At 39.4% G+C, this 20,789-nt stretch overlaps 2 protein-coding genes across 2 annotated transcripts; both read left to right on the forward strand.

The window, feature by feature from the left end:
- Positions 1-3,502: 3,502 nt before the first annotated feature.
- Positions 3,503-9,083, forward strand: b4galnt2.1 (beta-1,4-N-acetyl-galactosaminyltransferase 2 (SID blood group), tandem duplication 1; the record flags this gene model as incomplete). Its single annotated transcript, XM_079399699.1, has 10 exons — positions 3,503-3,513; positions 3,803-3,832; positions 3,921-4,028; positions 4,345-4,448; positions 4,996-5,211; positions 7,133-7,219; positions 7,287-7,468; positions 7,748-7,891; positions 7,980-8,205; positions 8,326-9,083. 10 exons carry the CDS (start codon positions 3,503-3,505, stop codon positions 8,505-8,507), a joined length of 1,290 nt encoding a protein of 429 aa, XP_079255825.1. The 3' UTR covers positions 8,508-9,083.
- A 2,978-nt stretch (positions 9,084-12,061) lies between these two features.
- Positions 12,062-12,750, forward strand: LOC306847248 (guanine nucleotide-binding protein G(I)/G(S)/G(O) subunit gamma-T2-like; the record flags this gene model as incomplete). Its single annotated transcript, XM_079381094.1, has 2 exons — positions 12,062-12,145; positions 12,299-12,750. The coding sequence occupies 2 exons, from the start codon at positions 12,062-12,064 to the stop codon at positions 12,422-12,424; spliced, it is 210 nt and encodes a 69-aa protein (XP_079237220.1). The 3' UTR covers positions 12,425-12,750.
- Between the last annotated feature and the right edge of the window lie 8,039 nt (positions 12,751-20,789).

Below are 20,789 nucleotides of genomic sequence, written 5' to 3' on the forward strand. Positions count from 1 at the left end.
GAGCATCCTTTGAAAGTGGCATGTATACTGACCTGGATGTGTCAGCCTGTTGAGAGAGAGCAGTGGTGTGGCTTACTTGTGATCGGCGAACTGTAAACTGTGTATAGTTCTTTTTCTTTTTCGTTCGCCATTCTTCGAAAAAAATAAAATACTGGATGATTGTTGTATTTGGTGTCCCTATACATAATAATAATGTACATAAAACCTTTCAGTACCATTGAAGCACGGTATGGGTTGGGTGTCATTTTTTTTGTTTTTGGTAGTCAGGAAGATAAGGTAACAGCTTCTTTCACAGGACAGGTAGCTGCAAAACTGGGTTTAGTTAGTGGCTGTTTTGTTTATTATTTTAGCTTAGCCCAACTCTGAAGATTTTTACTTCATTTGTCTTTCTCTAAAAGAATTGAAAACACAAGACAACCAAATAAAATGAAAAAACATCTGCAACGGGTTTCTTTCAGAGCATTTATTCCTTATGTCACCTCTCTCTGACCTAGACCAAGGGACGTAGCATGTACAGATGAAAAAAAAATGTCTACAGAAAGGTGCGTTCACTATTGCCCTTTCTGATCTTTAACAGACAACCAAAGGGAGAAGTTAAATATGCTAATGATGGAGTGTGGTTTTGCTTAATGTGGTTACATTTGCAGTTTAACAGTTTTGTCATGTTTCATGTAGGAAGCTGATTAAAGAAAGATTTTTATGATAAGTCAGTCGGGGGTTTTGTTGGTTCTACTCATAACTGTTTGCCCTTTGCTCATTACTCTCTGCAGATTTTCCACTCCTTCAATTTGTAAATGCATTATGTACAAGAAATCTAATAGCTTGGTAGTGCAGTGTGTAAAGTGATCAGCTGTATCCGGCCACTGGACAACGAGGAGCCGCATATCTCAAACATATTCGAAAGAGAAAGCAGCTAAGATTGGGAGGTTTTAAAAAGACTGTCATTTCATACTTGTAAGTACATCTCACTTTTGTCGAGTGTCCATATGTGGTTCTCATTTTGCTCATTCGTAAGTTTGTACAAGAGAGGGTGGATCTACGGTAAATGATGATAGAGAAGCGGTGATGATGGCTTTTGTGGCTACTGTTTTTAATGATGACGAAGAGATGTTTACACTTAAGCAGAATGCTGTGACTATTGCCTTTCATGCTAAGGTTTTGTCTTAACTTAGGTCTATTCATTTTTAGTACAGATGGTTGCCAGGCATGTTAAAAAAAGGGTTCGGGATATAAGCTCTTGGGCGGCACCCAAACATGGCGCAGTAATGCGTTGGTCTTTGGCGCATTCATAATAATTGTGTGTTTGGCAGCCATTTTTATTTGGCACAGATATATGCATCAAACAACCGGAGCTACATGCTACATGCTAAATTTCTACTAATCTGTTTTGGTGAAAAAAAAAAAAAAAATTCAATTCGGGGTAAATTATTCCTTTAAAGACAAAAGAAGTGTGTGTCTGCCTTGTTTACATGTTGCAGTTGTTTAAAAGCCTGTAACACTAAAATTAGGTTAGGTCACCTAAAAATGTAAATCATTTACTCATCTTACAAGCATTACATTCATTTTGCATGTTTAGTATTCATTAAAAAGTTCCAAAGTTTCTGTATGCAAGTGCTCCAGTGTTACTATTGATGTGTGTTTTTACGGTTCTTGCAGATCATCCCCCATAATGAAGTACTTGAGGTACATCCGCTTTATATTTTTCCTGATTTTTCTTGGTACTTCACTGAGCATCTACTTTATACAACATGGCTTGTTGAAAGTCAAGAAAAGCACACTTGCACAACGGTAAGCATAGGCTTTTTTTTCATTATCACTTCTCTTAGTCTGTACTGTACTTTTACTGATATGAAAGATAATTCAAGACAAGTCACAAAGAACCACAAACACAACAGCTTCACATACACACAAAGACAACAGCTGACAAGCTAAACTGACAACAGAGGGCTATAAATACACAGGTTAGAACAAGGAAATACACACAAGTGGACTAAATCAGTAAAAAATGAGAAACCAAGGACATAAACAGAAAACTAGAACGCAGACACAACAGGAAAAGAATAAACTTCAAAACAAAAGTCCTAGGAAGGAACATAAATGCACTAAACACAAATGGTCAATCTAAATCAGGGGTATTTGGGCATTAAGTGCCATTTTAAATTTTTCTGGTTAAAATATTGCAGAATCTTAAATATGTCTGAAGCATTTTTGTTTTCATAATTTTCTTTTTTAATGTTTCAAAATCCTAAAAGTTTAATTTTAATGTTTAGATTAGATTAGACTTCGAATAATGATCCAACTGAACACCACTGTATGTGTGTGACAAGGCCAATTGTGCATTAAAACTGTTCAGTTTCTATATGCTTTAATTGACGAACACCTACACGCCACTGGCAAATAGAGATCGTTGATCACTGCGTGCACACAGAAACATTCAGAAGCACAGAAACGATAGCACTGGCTTATGTTTTAAGTTTTCTTTTTTCTCTCTCAAAATATTCCCAAACGTGTTACCTCTATTGTGAAATATCTTGATTCTCAAATATGTGTAAGTAAATGCATTTTGCACCTTTATCATGTTAGTTGATCTACAATGGGCAAAGTAGCCTAATGTTAGTGTAATCTATTAACTACGCATAAATCTGTCTTTTCACTTTTTACTTTGTATGTGTATTTTCATTGTACAGGAAGAGAGTAAAATACATTTTCATTATCAAACAGCATTAACACTGACTTCAGTCTGGCCAGAGTTCAAGCACTCTCAAAAACTCCCTTTAAAATCACTGAAGCTGTTTACACTGTGAAATTAATATCTTACTCACATTGCAGGTACATCTGCACTTTGTTGTTTCTGATGCGTGAATTCACCAGAGAGCAGAATTCAGTCAGCGAGCACACGCATTGCGCAAAACTCTGACTCATCTGAACGCCTCTGATTGGCCACTGCATTGATAAGCTCAGCAGAATAATCGTGTGTGATTGGTTACAATGCACAGTGCTGTAAAAACGCATCTGCCGCAGAGGATAACACATGATATGCCGTGCACTGAATGTTCTAATCACACTGGTGTGATCATATAATTTTTTTTTTAATTATCAAGTTATTTTTGTGTTTTTTTGGGAGCTGCATTCAAAATTCACTAGGCTCAAAAATCTGTCAGGGCACTTAAAGATAGCCAGCATTTATAGCGGTGATTTATTTATTTAAGAACTATAAATGCAGAATGAAAAAAGGGGGGAAAATTTTTTTCACAATTGATACTGACCTTGTTTTACCTTAATTTTCCTTCCCCGCATATTTCACACACACAGATAAATTTACAGTAAAAACAATACAGTACAGGAAATTATACTTTGATGGGAATGACAGCATAGAAAATATGTAATACAGTTTGTGGAAAAAACAATCATCACAATAAATATCAAAATAGATTATGGTTATATTTTACTTTTTGTTTAGATTATTGTGGTTTTAAATGTATCATAATTTATGGTCTATATGATGGATGTAAGGTTAGCTGTCTACAACCAGGGAAAACTTAAAGTTGTGATGTGACCAACAACAACAAAATTATTTTTTTAATAATAATAGTAGTAGTAGTAGTAGTAGTAATAATAATGATTAAAACCCGGTGCAAGAAAGTGGTCAGATTTGAAGAAACACTCATCAAAATTGTTTTAACTTTTCAGTTTCTTCAATTTGTGTTGCATTCTATATTTACAACTAGTCTGTATGTTAATTTGTCTGATTTTATTTACCAAGCAATGTGATTACATCTGCTTACTTTATTCTGTTAAGCAGTGCAAGTCCCGAACAAGATCAAATCTCAAGGTAAGTGTCATTAAAATGTTCTTAATTAATCTTAAGTAGTTCAAATTTAGATGCTCTGCCTGCCTAGTCTTTATATGTTTCTCCTCAGGCCAAATGTTTCTTGTCAAGGAGCTGAACTCACCAGGATATTTGCGCCAGATGAAATGGACAACATTCTAAAACGCAGAGCGAATGAATACAAGCAACACCAACTCAGGTAGAACTGGATTTCTCTTCATCTCACCCAAAGTCCTGTTAACACAACACCATGATGTCATTTATCATTTGTCATGAATGTGACTTTAAATGCACATTTCATACCAGATTTTTTGACAGTCATCATAATTTTAGAGCATTTTGACCTCTGTCTGCTTATCTTTATTGTTACATCTCTCATTGAGGATTGACTTGCTCCATTATAATTAGCAAGGGTGCATGCTCATATTCCAATGATCATTCTTTCATTAGACATTGAAGGAGCCATTTATACAGTTTTTCTAATATTTGGGTATTTTTCATGCCATTTTTTTCAGGAGGAGGACTTATGGAGATCTTATTATTGCCCCAGCCAACTCTCCTCTCCAGTATCCAGTGACGGGTTTCAAGGTAGCTCCTCTGAAGAAAAGCTTGATACCAGGTAAACATATATTCCCTAAATATAGTCATATTTAGGAGTATTGTTTAACTGAGTGAAACCTCACCTTATATGCTGTTTAGAATAATAAAAAACAATGTTACAAAAGTATATTTTCCTTTGATCTATTCAGTTAATTTTTTTTTATATCTTTTCAGGCCTTGCTGTTCAAATACAAGGGAGGTGTATAACAACAAACAAGAGGGAGGTGTACAAGGTTAAGCAAACAATGCCATATTAGTTTATTATTTTTATTATTATTATTATTTAAGGACAATTGTAGGTAAAAGCCCTAGTACACTGTAAGATTTTTTTTTTTTAAGTTGTAAATAAATGTTTTACAAGAAAATATTGTTTCACTTTTCAAATTAAAAATTGCATGTTTAATTCAGTATTACATAAATGCTGTAATAATTTATGAAATTGGCCATTTCTGAGTTTTTCAGTGTATGAGGTATTCATTCACAATGCATTTACTTCAAAATTACCATAAAATCATATTTAAGTTGCTAAATTTTTGAATTCAGATTCTATAGATGTGAACTTAAAGTACTTAATTTGCATTATTCACAATCATGTCTGCAGGTGTCTTTGAGTGTGGATAAAGGAGTACTCTCAGTGGAGGATCTTCTGGACGGAGATCAGGTGGAGGGACAGGGTCAAAGTCATCTAACCATCTCATCCAGAAACCTCACACAACTCAACAATCTACTCTTCAGAGTGACTTACACCAGCACCATCTACCACATCAAAACATCAGACTTGGGTAAGAGGAAAGGCACTTAGACCTACAATATGTACTAAAATGTGTTGCTCAAGTACACAGTGAAAAGGCAGGATTAACACTCAAGTTACAAGATACATGCTAGCCAATTAAGAAAAAAATTCAGTTAAAAGTTCAGTTATATAGGCTATCTTGTACAACTAGCAATCTCAAACTAGCAAGAGACCAACGCGATTGTTGGTGTATTTTTGCTTTTATAACTGTTCAAAAAACAAAAACTGATGCATTACTTTGTCTATTTTTGATCCTCTGACCACAGCAGATTGAACCATACCTCCTCTCCGAGCAATTTAAAGCTGCAGTCCGTAAGTTTTGCTCTTTTCTATGTTAGAAAACCTAGATTTGCAGTTACTTGCAGAATTATCTTGCTTGCGGGGGCTGTGCTCCAGCGCAGATGAATCTGTTTTGAGGTGAATGTGTTGCTGTCAGTCACCGCACCGGTGCGGATATTTACGTACTTCGCAATCACCGATTAGTCTACGTCTTGGAATATATGACCCAAATAAGAATTTTCACTGTATATTGCCATCTGAACAAGTAAGTTACAAGTCAGTCCAACTTGACAAACTGAGAAAAAAAAAAAAAAAATTACCATAAATTGCGCTACCAATGGTGATTTTAATCTAAAGATCGGTTAGCTCATATCACATCAAACCATGCAAAGTATTATTATTGTTATACTTTATTCTCAAATTAACAACATCAGCATTGCGTCACTATGAGTATAGTGTATAATTGTCAAACCATTCAAATTTCATATTAAGAAATTATTTTAACCGAAAACCAAAATTATGCTCCCTTCGAACTAGTTTTCTTTAAAATACAAATCTTTTGTAAACTCAGGCTATCTGCAATAAGAAGCACTTTTAAAACTGGAATATAATTTAATTGAATTCATATGTTTCATAAACACATAATACTTTCTGGATTACAATCCGCCATCAAAATGATAAATTTAATTATTCTAGCTGCTGTGAGAAAAGACTATAAATGATCCGCCACCTGCAGGATCCTCACATGCTATAGCCTGCTAGCAAGGACAACTTCTTTATGTTTACAGACTTGACGTAATGATGCAGTGCCATGCTCAAATTTCCCATGAAAACCCGTACCACTCAAATTAGAAAACATATTATAAACTAACTGTCGGGCTAGAATAAGGTGATAGTTTTGAACTCTGGCTGGTTATGTACTTTCTCAAATATTGGTTTCGGATAATTTTTAACCAAAAAAAAATTACGGACTGCAGCTTTAATTAGTGGTGGTGATTCATTCCTGACTGAATCTGTATTTTTGAACGAATCGATTGAGTGAATGATAAAAACCGATACTCTGTCGCCATCTACTGGCATAAATTTGTGAAGAAAAGTCACTGAAAAATCCCTATCACTAATTCAGCCTGTTTGTAGGCTAATAAACGCAGATGAGAGGAGTGATAACATATAATGTCAAACTTTATTTAAATTACTTTATATTTAAGGTCAGATAACAATAACTATTAGTTTTAACAATCACTCTTAATTTTGTGAGAATGGAGAAGTCCTTATCATAAATGCCACAAATATGGAGGAACGATATCGTAGTAGGATTAATTCTTAAACAATTTTTCCAACTGATTAAAGATCAAAACACTGACATCCAATCACAACGAACTGGAAAAGCTTGAACATTTAAAGCGGCAGACGCGCGCTGATAATTATATGTTGACATCAAGGTATCCTTTTAGTAGCCTATCCTTCTTCATGTGAAAGAGCCTTTATGATTATATGTAAGACTTCCATCATACATATCAAAACTAACCATCTGTATCCAATATTTAGCCTATAGCTGTAAAAAGAAAATTAAGCTTTACATATTGATAGAAACAGTCTCTTAAATGACATAAAATATCTTCTTTTCTTAGTTTATTTCAGTTTTGAGGATCACAAAGCCATATTTCCGATCATAATCAGAAGACCATCAGTTCCTGTTTTGTATGACCCAGGAAAAGGTAAGACCACCACATAAATGTAATCTGGTATGTAAGTGAAACAAGTAAAACACTTTTTGTCTCTCAGACATTAACTCACAAGTGACCATCATAACCAAGACCTTTCTGAGGTATAAGGAACTGAACGTCCTCATCCAGAGTATCAGGAAATTTTACCCAAAGATCAAGATCATTGTTGCGGATGACAGCCTGAAGCCTGAACGTGTGTCTGGAAACAACATTGAGCACTATGTCATGCCTCCTGGACAGGTAAACACGTCATCACTTTAATTGATGCTGTAAAGGCCAATTCACACCATGCCAACATATGCAAACCAACACAGCTGACAAGAACAGTTCAGGCACTTCTTAGACATTCCATAACCGAATGCCACAGATTAAACATGTTTAATAGGTGAAAATAAATGCCTATTGTCAGCACTCAACATGTCCGTTGCCGTTTGCCAGTTCGGTGTAAATTGGCCTGTTGACATCAAGTGACTTGGTAATTTATCACTGCTAATGATTATGGTGGTAATCCCTTCTCAGGGGTGGTTTTCAGGTAGAAATCTGGCTGTATCTCAACTCACAACTAAATACTTCCTGTGGGTTGATGACGACTTTGTGTTCTTGAATGAGACAAAGATCGAGAGTTTTGTGAAGATTATGGAAGCGGTTCCAGAACTTGATGTTGTAAGTAAGAATAGATATTCTTTTATGAACTAGCAAAAAGTGTTTTAGCAATATATACTTATTGTAAAAGCTCTTTTTCTCTTATTAGCTTGGGGGTGAGGTGTCAGGAGACCAGTTCTACTTCATTTTGGAGTATGAAGAGGGAGATGAGCAGGACGGTGGATGCCTAAAACGGATTAAAGGCTTTCATCAACCACTTGCAGATCATACTGGCTGCTTTCTTGTAGATGGCGTTATTAATTATTTCTTGGCAAGAACTGATGCTGTACGAAGAGTTGGCTTTGATCCGTTCCTCAAAAGAGTCGGTCACACCGGTAAGTGTACCAAATAAAACATCTTCATTGATTGATTTCAAACACATTTCATGTCCTTCCATCTCCATCCATTTTTTCCTTTATTTCCATGTATCATCTTTGAACCATCACCACCATCAGAGTTTTTCATTGATGGAATTGGCAAGCTGATGGTTGCCTCTTGTAAAGGTCTTTCTGTTGGCCACCAGACACACCGGGCACAGTACAAATATGATTTGTTTAGGAATCAAGGAAAACGTGAAGAGGAGGAAAAACTGGCTCACCATTTTTTTAAAAATTATCTTAACTACATCAAATACTGATTAATGTCACGGTCATGATCTGTTTTAGTTTAGTTATGTCTTCGTCATTCTGCCTAGTTTGTTTCCATGGTTTTTGATGAATTGGTTCCACACCTGTTTTCTGTTCCTCCTTGATTGTGTTTAGTATTTAAAGCCTGTGTTCTCCCCTGTTCCCTTGTCCGCTATAGTTTGTATTATGCTACCCCGTGCTCCTGGATTTCATCTGTTTCTGCTGTGGATTATTATTAAAAAGACTTATATTTGAACTCTTCCTTCGTCGTGTGCTTATCTAGCATAGCACCTGTAACAATTTATAATAATCTTTAGTCATTATTTTTTGAAAACAGTCGAATCTGATTATCGATTAATCACAAAACTTCTTCCTGTCACGTCACTTAATGGATCATGCAAACAGCTATTGACCAATGTCTTTGCTACTGACCTTCGATGATCCAATTCAACCATACTAGGCAACAATGGCACATAATTTTTGTTATTGCTGAATAGTGTTGAACTTTCTTCTCCTGTGTCGTATTCTTCATGCAATTTGTTTGAGCGGTGCCCTCTACTGTACAAACATAAATTTACATTTCCTTCAGCCTGATGCGTATTCATTTCTTTCTTTTTTGTATGTGTGAAAAGGCGTTTACATTTGTAAAAGAAGAACTGTTATTAACAAACAAGTAAGCCCTGCCCAGATGTAAAAGGTAACCCTAAATTAACGTAACTCATTCCTTTCCATAAAAAGTAACTTTTTTTAGGGAGTAAAGCAATATTGTAATGCATTACTTGTAAAAATAACTTTCCCCAACACTGTTGTTTAGTTCCATAACCATTTTTAAGTGTCCATGTAAACAACATCCACATCATTCATGCCAGAGAATTCATGGGACAGTCAATGTCATTGAATAAACACAATTTATTTAATTTAATTTAAAACAAAATGACAGTACTGTGTTGTTGTTGTTTTTAAATTTATTAATATAAGCTATCACAAAAACAAAAAACAAAACAGAGTAAACAGGAAGGGGAAATAAATAACCATGCTCTATATTTCACAGTGAAAATCAAAAGGGAGAGTGACATCTCTGAGTCTAATCTCTTGGATTAAGGCAGTCAAGACCTTGTGATGGGATTAGCTAAAGTGACGCACTTAAGGCAAGAGGCTTGACTCCAGGATAACAGATCACTCAGATGAGGCCTTTAATTGGCGTTGACATCACAAAGATAAAAGACTAAATATAAGGTCAAGGATTGCATTTCTCAGTCATTGTGCATTTCAGTTCATTCTGATTGTATTGCAGCCTAGAATGGACTGATTGTCATTTGCCTGCCTACAGATAGATTGTGGTACGGGACTGAATCAAAGGAGACCTCCAAATCAGCAGTCACATGTTACTTGTCTGGACCTCTGTCAAGAGAGGTTACTGTATTCATGTTTCTTGCCTTGGAAATGTGATTAAAATGAGTTGTAGAGATTTAGGTTTATTTTTAATGTCACCATGCCGGTGTTATCTCCGTTATTATTGTTGATTTTATAATAGATGATGAGCTGATATACCAGCTGGGCTGATTAACTGGCCATTTTGAATCTACTAACTTGTTGATGGAAAATAAATTTTAATGATATATGTGTGTATGTATGTTTATATATTTTATATATTTAACTAGCTAAAAAGTTTATATTTTTATTTCAGTTAATGTTTATTTTAAGTTATAATCTAGATGTATATAGATATAGTTATCAAAAATAATCCAAATATTGTGTAGTACTTTTTCATTAGTATTCAGTTATTCATTTCACTTCAGAAATGTTATTTACATCTTATTTGTGCTGATCTTATTCAATTGAATTAGGCATATATAAAAATTGTGTGTGTACACAGTGTATTGTCAGCCACCCTTCCAGAAGGACAAAGTGGTTGACTGCTATGCTGTAGGAAGCCATTGAAAACCCCATAGCAGTCAACCACTTTGTTCTTCTGGAAGTGTTTTGGGTTAACAGGATAATTGACTTGGTAATAAGATGGCTCACACATTCAGTCTGTCATATCCAGGCCATCTGCTTCTTACACAAAACAAATTCACTTGTGCTGAAATCTAGAGAAGATCAGTGACATGTTGACCTCAAAAATTTCTTAAATACATCAACTGCACAGATAGATCCTCTGTACAAACTCCATTTTTTTCCCATGGCACATTTTAAAATGAAATCTTGTGAGAAAAACAGCTCACATGCACTGACATATAAACCGCTCTGCCTTGATTCCGGGTGATTTAACCTCATTAATTACCATGATGGCTTAAGCTGATCAGAAATCTGGATGAAGGAAGTGTGCTTGTTGGGGATCAGTCTCCACCCCCCTTACCTCTTACCATCTGGAGGTGATCCTGAAGAGGCGACAGCAGCAGACCGAAGCGCTCAGTTCATCACCAGACCCCAGACCCTGTACATGGTCCCTTAAAGTGCAGAGAGCGACCCGTTCCCTTCATCGGCTGCCCCACTGACCAATAGGTAAGTGAAACAACCAGCGCTCTAGGTGACAAATCTGTATATTCATAATGAATATATTTTAAGGTTTAATTATAGTTATGACAATATGCATATAACTATACATCCAGAAAAAAGGTCAACATTTGATTATAGTAAAAGCTATGAGGAATTGTGAATATTGTAATGTAATCTTCTCATTCAAAATGAATTGCAGCAGTTGAACAACATCTTACCCCAATGGCACAACCATAAAGGATGAGTTATCACAATTGTTGATCATATTTGTTAGCATGATTCTCTATAAATATGCCCATGTACAGTACACGTTTACTTCATGCTTATCTGGTAAATAATACTAATGATCTTGACGATATTAAATCATTATTTTAGGTGACATTAACTATAGAAACCACATTTTGTAGATATAATAAAATACATAAATAGCTAGGCCTCACAGTATTCTGTAGTTATGGTAGAATAGAGATTGCAAGCATTTATGACATACACTTGTTGATTATAATAACATATGAATTAATATTAGGAATTTGGTGTCTAAATCAGAATTTAAAGAGAGAAGATTAAGTTTTTAAATTTACACCTAAAAAACCTCAAAACAATGACACCACTAAGACAATGACTAACTTGTTGCATGACCAGTTTAAATTGTTTTGTGATGTTATTTATTTATTCCCCCCCCCCCCCCCCATCTATTTAGTTGTCTTAAAGTATCAACATAGCAGTCAATTTACAACTGTGGCTCCAACTATTTTATTTTCATAATTAGTGGTTTAGTATGACACAATTCTTGCATTAAACCTGTTCCGCTCGCTTAACTTCTGAACAATAAAATCAGTTTTTCCAGTGACGCACAACATAAACATTTTTGATTAATTGAAACATGTCCCATGTATCATACAGCTTTTAAACTGATGTGTCTTGATCTTTAATAAGGACACATATTTTCATTATGAACATTATTTTTCATTCTTTTAGAAAAGTGACCTTTAAAAAGTGTGTGACTGTCACAGATTTAAAATGAATGTGATCCTGTAGCCTTTTTTTTTTTTGTACTCAGGGCAAGATGGCACGGGATATGTCTGATAAGGACATCCTTAAAATGGAGCTGGAACAACTTCAGAAGGAGGTGAAGAACACTAGAGAGCCTGTAAGTTCCTCTGCCTGCAGATTGGCAGCCCAAATAAATATCTGTCAAATTCTTTACATCCTGCCACCCTTGCATTTTTTGTTCATTAAATATTTGGCTTTTTCTGAGGATGGTAAGAGGCAAAAGTTTGGCATACACTCCCTCTTTCCTCAGGTTTCTAAAACCGCAAAGGAGATTTGTGAATGGGTAGAGGCCCAAGCTGCAGAAGATCCTCTCATAAAAGGAGTTCCTGAGGACAAAAACCCTTTCAAGGAGAAGGGTGGATGCATAATAACTTAGCACATGTGATTTCCTGTGGCAAAATGATATGAGGATGTTTTACTTTGTGCAAATGAGAGCTGTTTAGCAGTCTAATGAGGAGTGAGCACATTGTGCTTAGCTTTAGCTTTGTGCATTACTTGAACAAATACTTGACCTTACAAAAAGTATTGGTTTGGGCTGTGTGTATCTATTCTTATACTGATTATTAAGAAAGGGAGCCCTCTTGAAGCAAACTCTTTAAATAAAACAAGTGACTTCGGAACTGAAGTACTGTAAATCCATTCTCGTTCCATCTCTCATCATTCCACCTTCAAAAAATAAAGTCACATTCAGAAAGCACACGCAAAAATGATGTTATTCTTTCCATCTTTTCTTTCTACTTATAAAACACTGAAAGGTTTTTGTTTTGACATGCCATGAGCAAACTAATATTTCCAGGAGTCACTTAAATGTGTGTGCCATCTGGTGTGTGATTACATAAATAACAAAGTAAATAGCCTGAGTGGTTTCTATTGGGTGAATGTTGCACAGAACACATTTAAAAAGAGTGCTATAAAAAATAAGAAGGGAATCACTTTTACTTGCATCTCATTTACTTGCTGACCCTAAAGCTGTTTATCCTATAACTTAGAATTTTTACTTCCGACGTTTTCCCCCACCTGAGGCCGCCCCGCTTTCGATTTGAAAATGCGTAATTAGTACATTTGATGCAGTATTTCTGTTTACATTGTGACAGCACTTCCCTTAAACCTGTCTCCCAGTGCTGGATATACTGCGAAACACTGACTACCACATGTGAGTAAAACAGTTTACACTGGTAAATGTGACACTAAGAATCACAATAGCATGCTTAATCTAAAACAGTCCACTTTATAGTATGACAGCCATGTTGATGTGTAGCCTAATGCATGTTGAAACAACGTAGATTATCATTGATTAACCAAGACACTTACGTAAAATTCCATTTTAATATTAGGCTACATTAGGCTTTACATTGAATACTCAAGTAGATGAAGTAGGCCTAAATTAACGAGTGTATAATAATTAAACATTATTTTATCAGTAACTTTTCAAAGTAAGGCCTATAGGCTATGTTCAGTCTGTATTAGGCCTATTTTATTTAAATTTTTTGAATATTTTAGCCCACATTTTATATAAAGCATCACCTTATCAGTGACTGTTTCTCTAATATATTGAGAGTGTAATTTTACCTTGTTATAAAAACCCTCAAACACACCAGAGAAATCAGTTGTATTATGATTCTGGTTACATCGCACCTCTAGGAGGCAGCATTGTAACATTAATGGGGAAGGTATGAAGCCGTAGTACCATAGTAAGAGAAACGCTAAAACTGCTCTTAAGTTAACTTGGGTCAAATGTATCAGCAATGAGCTGTAATAGGCCTACTATGCTCAACATATGGCCCCATGAGTTCTGTTCTTTGATGTTACTTGAAGTAGCCTGTTGTTTAATTTATTTTATGGAAAGGAAATTGTAAGAAAGCCCAACAACGCCACCCAGAGGTATTTTTATGTCTATAACTTTAATGCTTGGACAAAGCTGAACAAGTCCAGACATGTCCAGACAAGTGTCAGGAGGCAGTGTATGTATGGGTGGAGCGATTGACTTGTTCATTGTACAAGAGAAAGGACTACTGCATGTTTGTTTCTTCTGTGAGTGATTGATTAAAAACCACACACAAGCCCACATGCACCTCCTATGGGCAAGTGCCTGTAACCATTCATGCATGTAAAGATAATCACAATAAAATCCGGGAACTGAGACCTTCTCTTGCTTCCGTTTCTCTAACCGGAAACTCCTACCACCATTTCTACTAGTACCCAACCGAACCCTTGAGCATCCCTTACGCTCGCACATGGTCCTTCGAGCCGGATGTACTTCTGTAGAAATGGATTCTGATCCTGCCGGCACAGCAGATCCCGCGGTTCGACCCCGCACACAAAGAGAGCGACATCTCCCGGCCCATCTAGAGGATTACGAAGTCCAGCTCCCTACGCACCTACAATCGGCACCACCTCTAGCTGACACCTCTTCACAGAGACATTCTAGACATTCCTCTAAATCCATCTCATCTGGGACAGCCTCCAGAGCTACCTCCAGATCACGACACAGTGCTTCAAGTCGATCTCCAAGACATGCTCTGTCTGACGTCCAAGCAGCAGTACTGGAGGAGAGATTAAAGGCCCTTGAACTAGAGGAACTACAACGTCAGGTTGAAGAGGACGCTACAGCAGACAAGGAATGTCAAAGACTTGACGACCAAGCCAGAGAGGCACTCAAAGCCAGAGAGGCCTTGGCTAAACAGATTGATACACGACGTCGTCTCAAGAAAGCACAAAATGAGCTTGAAGTTGCCAAGCTAGTTACCTCGTTCCTTAAACAGGACAACAACAGCAGATCTGGATCACAGTCTAGCATCGCCAGTGATTTAGCTGAAGCACACACTGGAGTAAACTCACCACAGAGAGTTGTTACTAATGATATTTTAACATCATATGCCCAGGAAATGCACAGATGTTCCTTACCACAACAAGTGTTTCTTACCTCTGAAGCATCAGTATTGGCTCCTCCAGCCCCACAGGTGGCGCAACAAACGTTCAGTGCCCAGGACTTTACTCCTGATGTTCGCCATCCCAATGTAGTGACATGGTCATCACCTCCACGTGCAACAGCTCAGTTGACTTCAGACTTTAGAACCGTTTTCACTGGTCCATCACCTATTTACCCAGCAACTGTTACAGTGCAGCCAACCTCTCCTGTGACAACAGTAACTTACCATCAGACACCTGCTGTCAGTGTGCTTCCCTCAATGGCCTCACCTGCCGATCCTGCAACCTTAGGGGCTTCTGTATTTCCTCAGCCACGCCAAGTACCGTATCCTCACAATCAAGTAGCATTCCCTGCCCATCATCCAGTTCCAGATCATGCACTCCCAGCTCAAGCAGCAATCTATGTACCTCAAGCTCAGCCACCCGGGCTAGAGATGTTAGCTGCTTCTGCTTATGGTATTCCAAAACCTGTCATACCATCCTTTGAAAGTGGTCGTGAAAGTGACTTCGCACTGCTTAAAATGGCACTGGACAATCTGATGAACAATCAACAGCACTTAAGTGAACAATACAAATATCAAGTGCTTCTAGGGCACTTAAAGCTTCCCAGTGCTATCCAGCTCGCCAAGGCATACATGCATGATCCCCGGCCGTACACAGCTGCACTACAAGCGCTGCAAGATAAATATGGACAGCCACGCCAACTAGTCCAATGTGAGTTAGGTGCCATGTTGAATGCTCCTGCTGTGAAGTTTGGAGATGCTGAAGCTTTTGATGACTTTGCCTTATCCATCCATTCATTAGTAGGGATGCTCAGGACTCTAGAAGGTCCAAATGGTTATGAGTTAAGGTGTGGATCGCATGTTGATCGCCTTTTGAGCAAAATGCCACCGTCGTATCGTGACAGCTTTGTTGAGTACTGTTTTAGCCATGGCATTCTCCAGACTGGCACAGACCGTACCTACACCCTGCCAGATTTCTCTGCCTGGCTACAGCTGAAGTCTCAGGCTAAGCGTATTTCAAATAGGGCAGCAGCTCTCTACCAAAGTCAGGCACCCAGGACAGCCAAGAAGGAGTCCCACCCACCTTCTCGGCTTAAGGACAGAGCCACTTCGATCCTTTACTCAACTAACAGTACCTCAACTGTTCAAGGACGAGCAAGAGTTCAGACTCCCAAGTTCCAACCATACTGTCCATACTGCAACAATAAGGACCATTTCCTAAACTCTTGCTCAAAATTCAAGCTTCTGACTACAGAGCAAATATTGAAGTGGATAACAGAAGGAAAACGGTGTTGGAAATGTGGAAGGGCACATCCTGCAGACAACTGTACTCTGAAGCGTGCATGCAAGACTTGCAAAGAATTGCATCTTACCATTCTCCATGAAGCAGTCCAGCAAACACAACAGAGTGTTCTTCTAGTCAATGTTCCCCCTAACCAGGTCTACTTAGATCATCCTCACCGATCTCCAAAGGTGATGCTGAAGGTAGTCAAGGTTCTACTCCACTACAGAGACAGAACCATGGAGACATATGCAGTGTTAGATGATGGCTCTGAGCGTAGCATTGTATTACCACAGGCTGTGAAACAGTTAAACCTTACTGCAGTGCCTGAAACGCTCACTCTACGTACAATACGTCAGGAGGTACTTCACTTAAACGGAGCATCTGTTTCCTTCTCTGTGTCCCCGTTAAACAGGCCAACTAGGAAGTTTGAGATTAATCAGGCCTTCACAGCCGAGAATCTGAGACTGTCTGAACACTCTTATCCTATAGCTGCTCTCCAACGCAAATATGCCCATATCCGGTCTTTGCCATTGCCACAGATTGAGCGAGCACAACCCTTGCTACTCATTGGGTCAGACATGCCTCATTTACTAGTGCCAGTCCAGCCCATACGAATGGGACCTCCTAATGCTCCTATAGCTGTTCATACCAGGCTCGGTTGGACTCTCCAAGGCCCTGCTGGGTACAGCCTACCTACCCCTTGTGACCAACAATGTCTGAACATCACTGTAGACGGTCAGAATGCTGAACTACTCAAGAACGTTGAGCGTCTTTGGCAGATTGACACCCTACCCTACATTAACGAAACAGCAGCCACTCGTTCTAAACAGGACCAACAGGCTCTCACACTACTCCAAACTCGCACTACTAGGGTAGAGGTTGATGGCATTCTACGATACGCTACTCCGTTGCTCAAACGACCAAATATGGTCACCCTTAAAACCCCAAAGGAGGCAGTACTGGCATCCCTTCGCAGCACTGAACGGAGACTCGCCAAAGACCCAAACCTGTCTGAAGCATACTGCACTGAGATGGCCAAACTAGAGGAGGCTGGTTATGTGGCAGAAATCTCCCCTCAGGAAGCTGAGAAGTCAGCTGAATCCTGGTACATTCCACACCATATGGTGAGACACAATGGCAAAAACAGAATTGTGTTTAACTGTTCTTTCCAGTATCAGGGTCAGTCATTAAATGATCACCTCATTCCTGGTCCCATACTTGGTCCATCTTTGCTTGGAGTTTTGCTTCGGTTCAGGCAGCACACCGTGGCGGTGAGCGCAGATGTGAAAGGTATGTTTCACCAGGTTCGCCTACTGCCAGATGACAAGGCAATCCTGCGTTTCCTGTGGAGAAACATGCAAAGGACTGAGCAGCCAAAGATCTATGAGTGGCAGGTCCTGCCCTTTGGCACAACATGCAGTCCTTGTTGTGCTATATATGCTCTGCAACGAGTGGCCCATGACAATGGTGAAATTGATCCTACTCTAGCCGAATCAGTCACACAATCATTCTACGTAGACAATTGTCTTCAAAGTGCACAATCAACCGAAAAGGCCAGATCTCTTGTCGATGGCCTACGGCAATTGCTGTTGACTGGAGGGTTCAATCTTCGTCAATGGGCCAGCAACAGACCTGAAGCAATTGAACACCTTCCGACAGAAGCAAGGTCACAAAGCAGTGAGCTATGGTTATCCCAAAAAAGCCCAGATCTTTTGGAGGGCACACTTGGATTGCGGTGGAACTGTCTCCATGACTCCTTAGGATACAGACCTCGCCAAGTGGAATGTCTCAAGCCAACTTTGAGAAATATTTACAAGGTATTAGCATCACAGTATGACCCTCTCGGGTATTTAATTCCGTTCACTACAAAGGCCAAGATACTCGTTCAGGATCTATGGAAACTTCACCTGGGATGGGATGACCTCATCGAGTCTGACAGCCTACAAAACAGATGGCAAACTTGGGTACAGGAACTGCCCAATTTGGAACAGCTAGAGATTCCCAGATGCTACACTCCATTTCAAGTGCATGAGGAAATGACCACCAGAGACCTGCACATCTTCTGTGATGCATCTGAAAGGGCATATGGCTCAGTATCATATCTACGCACAGAAGACAATAATGGCCATATACACATTTCATTTGTATTGGCGCGTTCACGTGTAGCACCCAGGAAACAAATGTCCATACCAAGACTTGAATTGAGTGCAGCACTTACTGGAGCGCAGATGGCAAAAGTCCTCCAAAGGGAGCTCACAGTCACCATCAGGCAAGTCATCCTATGGTCAGATTCCACCACAGTCCTTCGCTGGCTGCTGTCTGACTCCTGCAGGTATAAGGTCTTCGTAGGCACTCGAGTTGCTGAAATTCAGTCCCTCACAGACATCAACTCCTGGAGATATGTGGATTCGGGAAAGAACGTGGCAGATGACATAACCCGTGGAAAATCCTTAAAGGAGTTGATACAATCAGGCCGCTGGGCTAATGGACCAGACTTCTTGCAGCAATCAGAAGTCTCCTGGCCTACCATGCCGGCTGCTGACCCTGAACTGGATACTGAATTAAAGAAATCCACACTCTGCCTACACCTGTGTACTAGTCTTGATGTCCAACTCCCAGGCGCAAACCAGTTCAACACATAGAAGGACTTGGTAAAGGCTACAGTAGCGTCCCTACACGGGGCGGCTCAGCCTTCCACCCAAACAGATGAAGCCGAGCATTATTTTGAAGCAGAGCGGCTACTCCTTCAACAAGCCCAAAGGGATTCCTTTCCAGAGGAGGTCAAGGCGCTCTCATCAAACCGACCCTTACCATCTAATAGCAGGTTAATGTCCCTGTCTCCGGAATATGATGAAGATGCTGGACTAATTAGGGTTGGAGGGAGACTACGTCATGCTGAACACATTGACCTTCATGCTCTACATCCCATAGTTCTTGACCCCCATCAACAAATAACCAAACTCCTTATTAAGGAATACGATGCCAATCTCCTTCATCCTGGGCCAGAACGAGTCCTTGCAGAGCTCAGACGTCGCTATTGGATTTTGAGAGGAAGAGCAGCCATCAAAACCCATCAACTTGCATGTATGGATTGTCAAAAGTGGCGGGCTCGACCCAAGATCCCTATGATGGCAGATCTCCCACCAGCTCGTCTTAGGCTTTACAAGCCCCCCTTCTATTCCACTGGAATGGACTGTTTTGGGCCATTCACAGTAAAAATAGGACGACGAACTGAAAAAAGATGGGGAATAGTCTTCAAATGTATGACTACCCGATGCCTCCATCTGGACCTACTCGAGTGTTTGGACACCGATGCCTTCTTGATGTCTCTACGGAGATTTGTTGCTAGAAGAGGCAAGCCCTTTGAGCTCTTCTCGGATAATGGCACCAATTTCACTGGAGGGAACAGAGAGATCAAAGAGGCATATGAAGCTATGGCACCCCAACTGAAAGAGCTCTTGGCTGAACAGAAAGTCTCTTTCAGATTTATTCCTCCCAGTGCTCCACATTTTGGTGGTATTTGGGAAAGGGAAGTCAAATCAGTGAAACAAGCCTTGAAAGTCATCCTAAAGGAACAGACAGTCCCTGAAACTGTCCTCCGCACTGTTCTCATTGAAGTGGAGGGTATCATGAATGCCAAGCCTTTGGGCTATATATCATCCGATATCGCAGATCCAGACCCTATCACTCCTAGCATCCTGCTCATGGGACGCCATGACTCATCTCTCCCACAAGTGTTGTATGATGCCAGCAATCTTCTGGGAACCAGGAGATGGAGACATAGTCAGGTACTTGCGGACCAGTTCTGGGCCAGATTTATTCATCACTACCTACCAAGTCTCCAAGAAAGACAAAAGTGGCAAAAGGACAATGACCAACTCAGGGTCGACCAGGTAGTGCTTATCATGGACCCTCAACTTCCACGAGCCCTTTGGCTAGTGGGTAAGGTGACTCGTACCTTCCCTGGACCTGATGGACGAGTAAGGACGGTTGCAGTTCGGGTTCAGGACCGAACTTATGTCAGACCAGTGGCGCGGTTAATCCCACTTCCCAAACTTGAGGATGATGAGAGATCCAATCCTGCCACTTAGGTAGGGCTTACTAACATGTTCAAATGTCCAGAGTGACATTTGGGGGCGGCTATGTAAGAAAGCCCAACAACGCCACCCAGAGGTATTTTTATGTCTATAACTTTAATGCTTGGACAAAGCTGAACAAGTCCAGACATGTCCAGACAAGTGTCAGGAGGCAGTGTATGTATGGGTGGAGCGATTGACTTGTTCATTGTACAAGAGAAAGGACTACTGCATGTTTGTTTCTTCTGTGAGTGATTGATTAAAAACCACACACAAGCCCACATGCACCTCCTATGGGCAAGTGCCTGTAACCATTCATGCATGTAAAGATAATCACAATAAAATCCGGGAACTGAGACCTTCTCTTGCTTCCGTTTCTCTAACCGGAAACTCCTACCACCATTTCTACTAGTACCCAACCGAACCCTTGAGCATCCCTTACGCTCGCAC

The sequence above is a fragment of the Barbus barbus genome, assembly GCF_936440315.1.
Source record: "Barbus barbus genome assembly, chromosome: 3".
NCBI classification, from domain to species: Eukaryota; Metazoa; Chordata; class Actinopteri; order Cypriniformes; family Cyprinidae; genus Barbus; species Barbus barbus.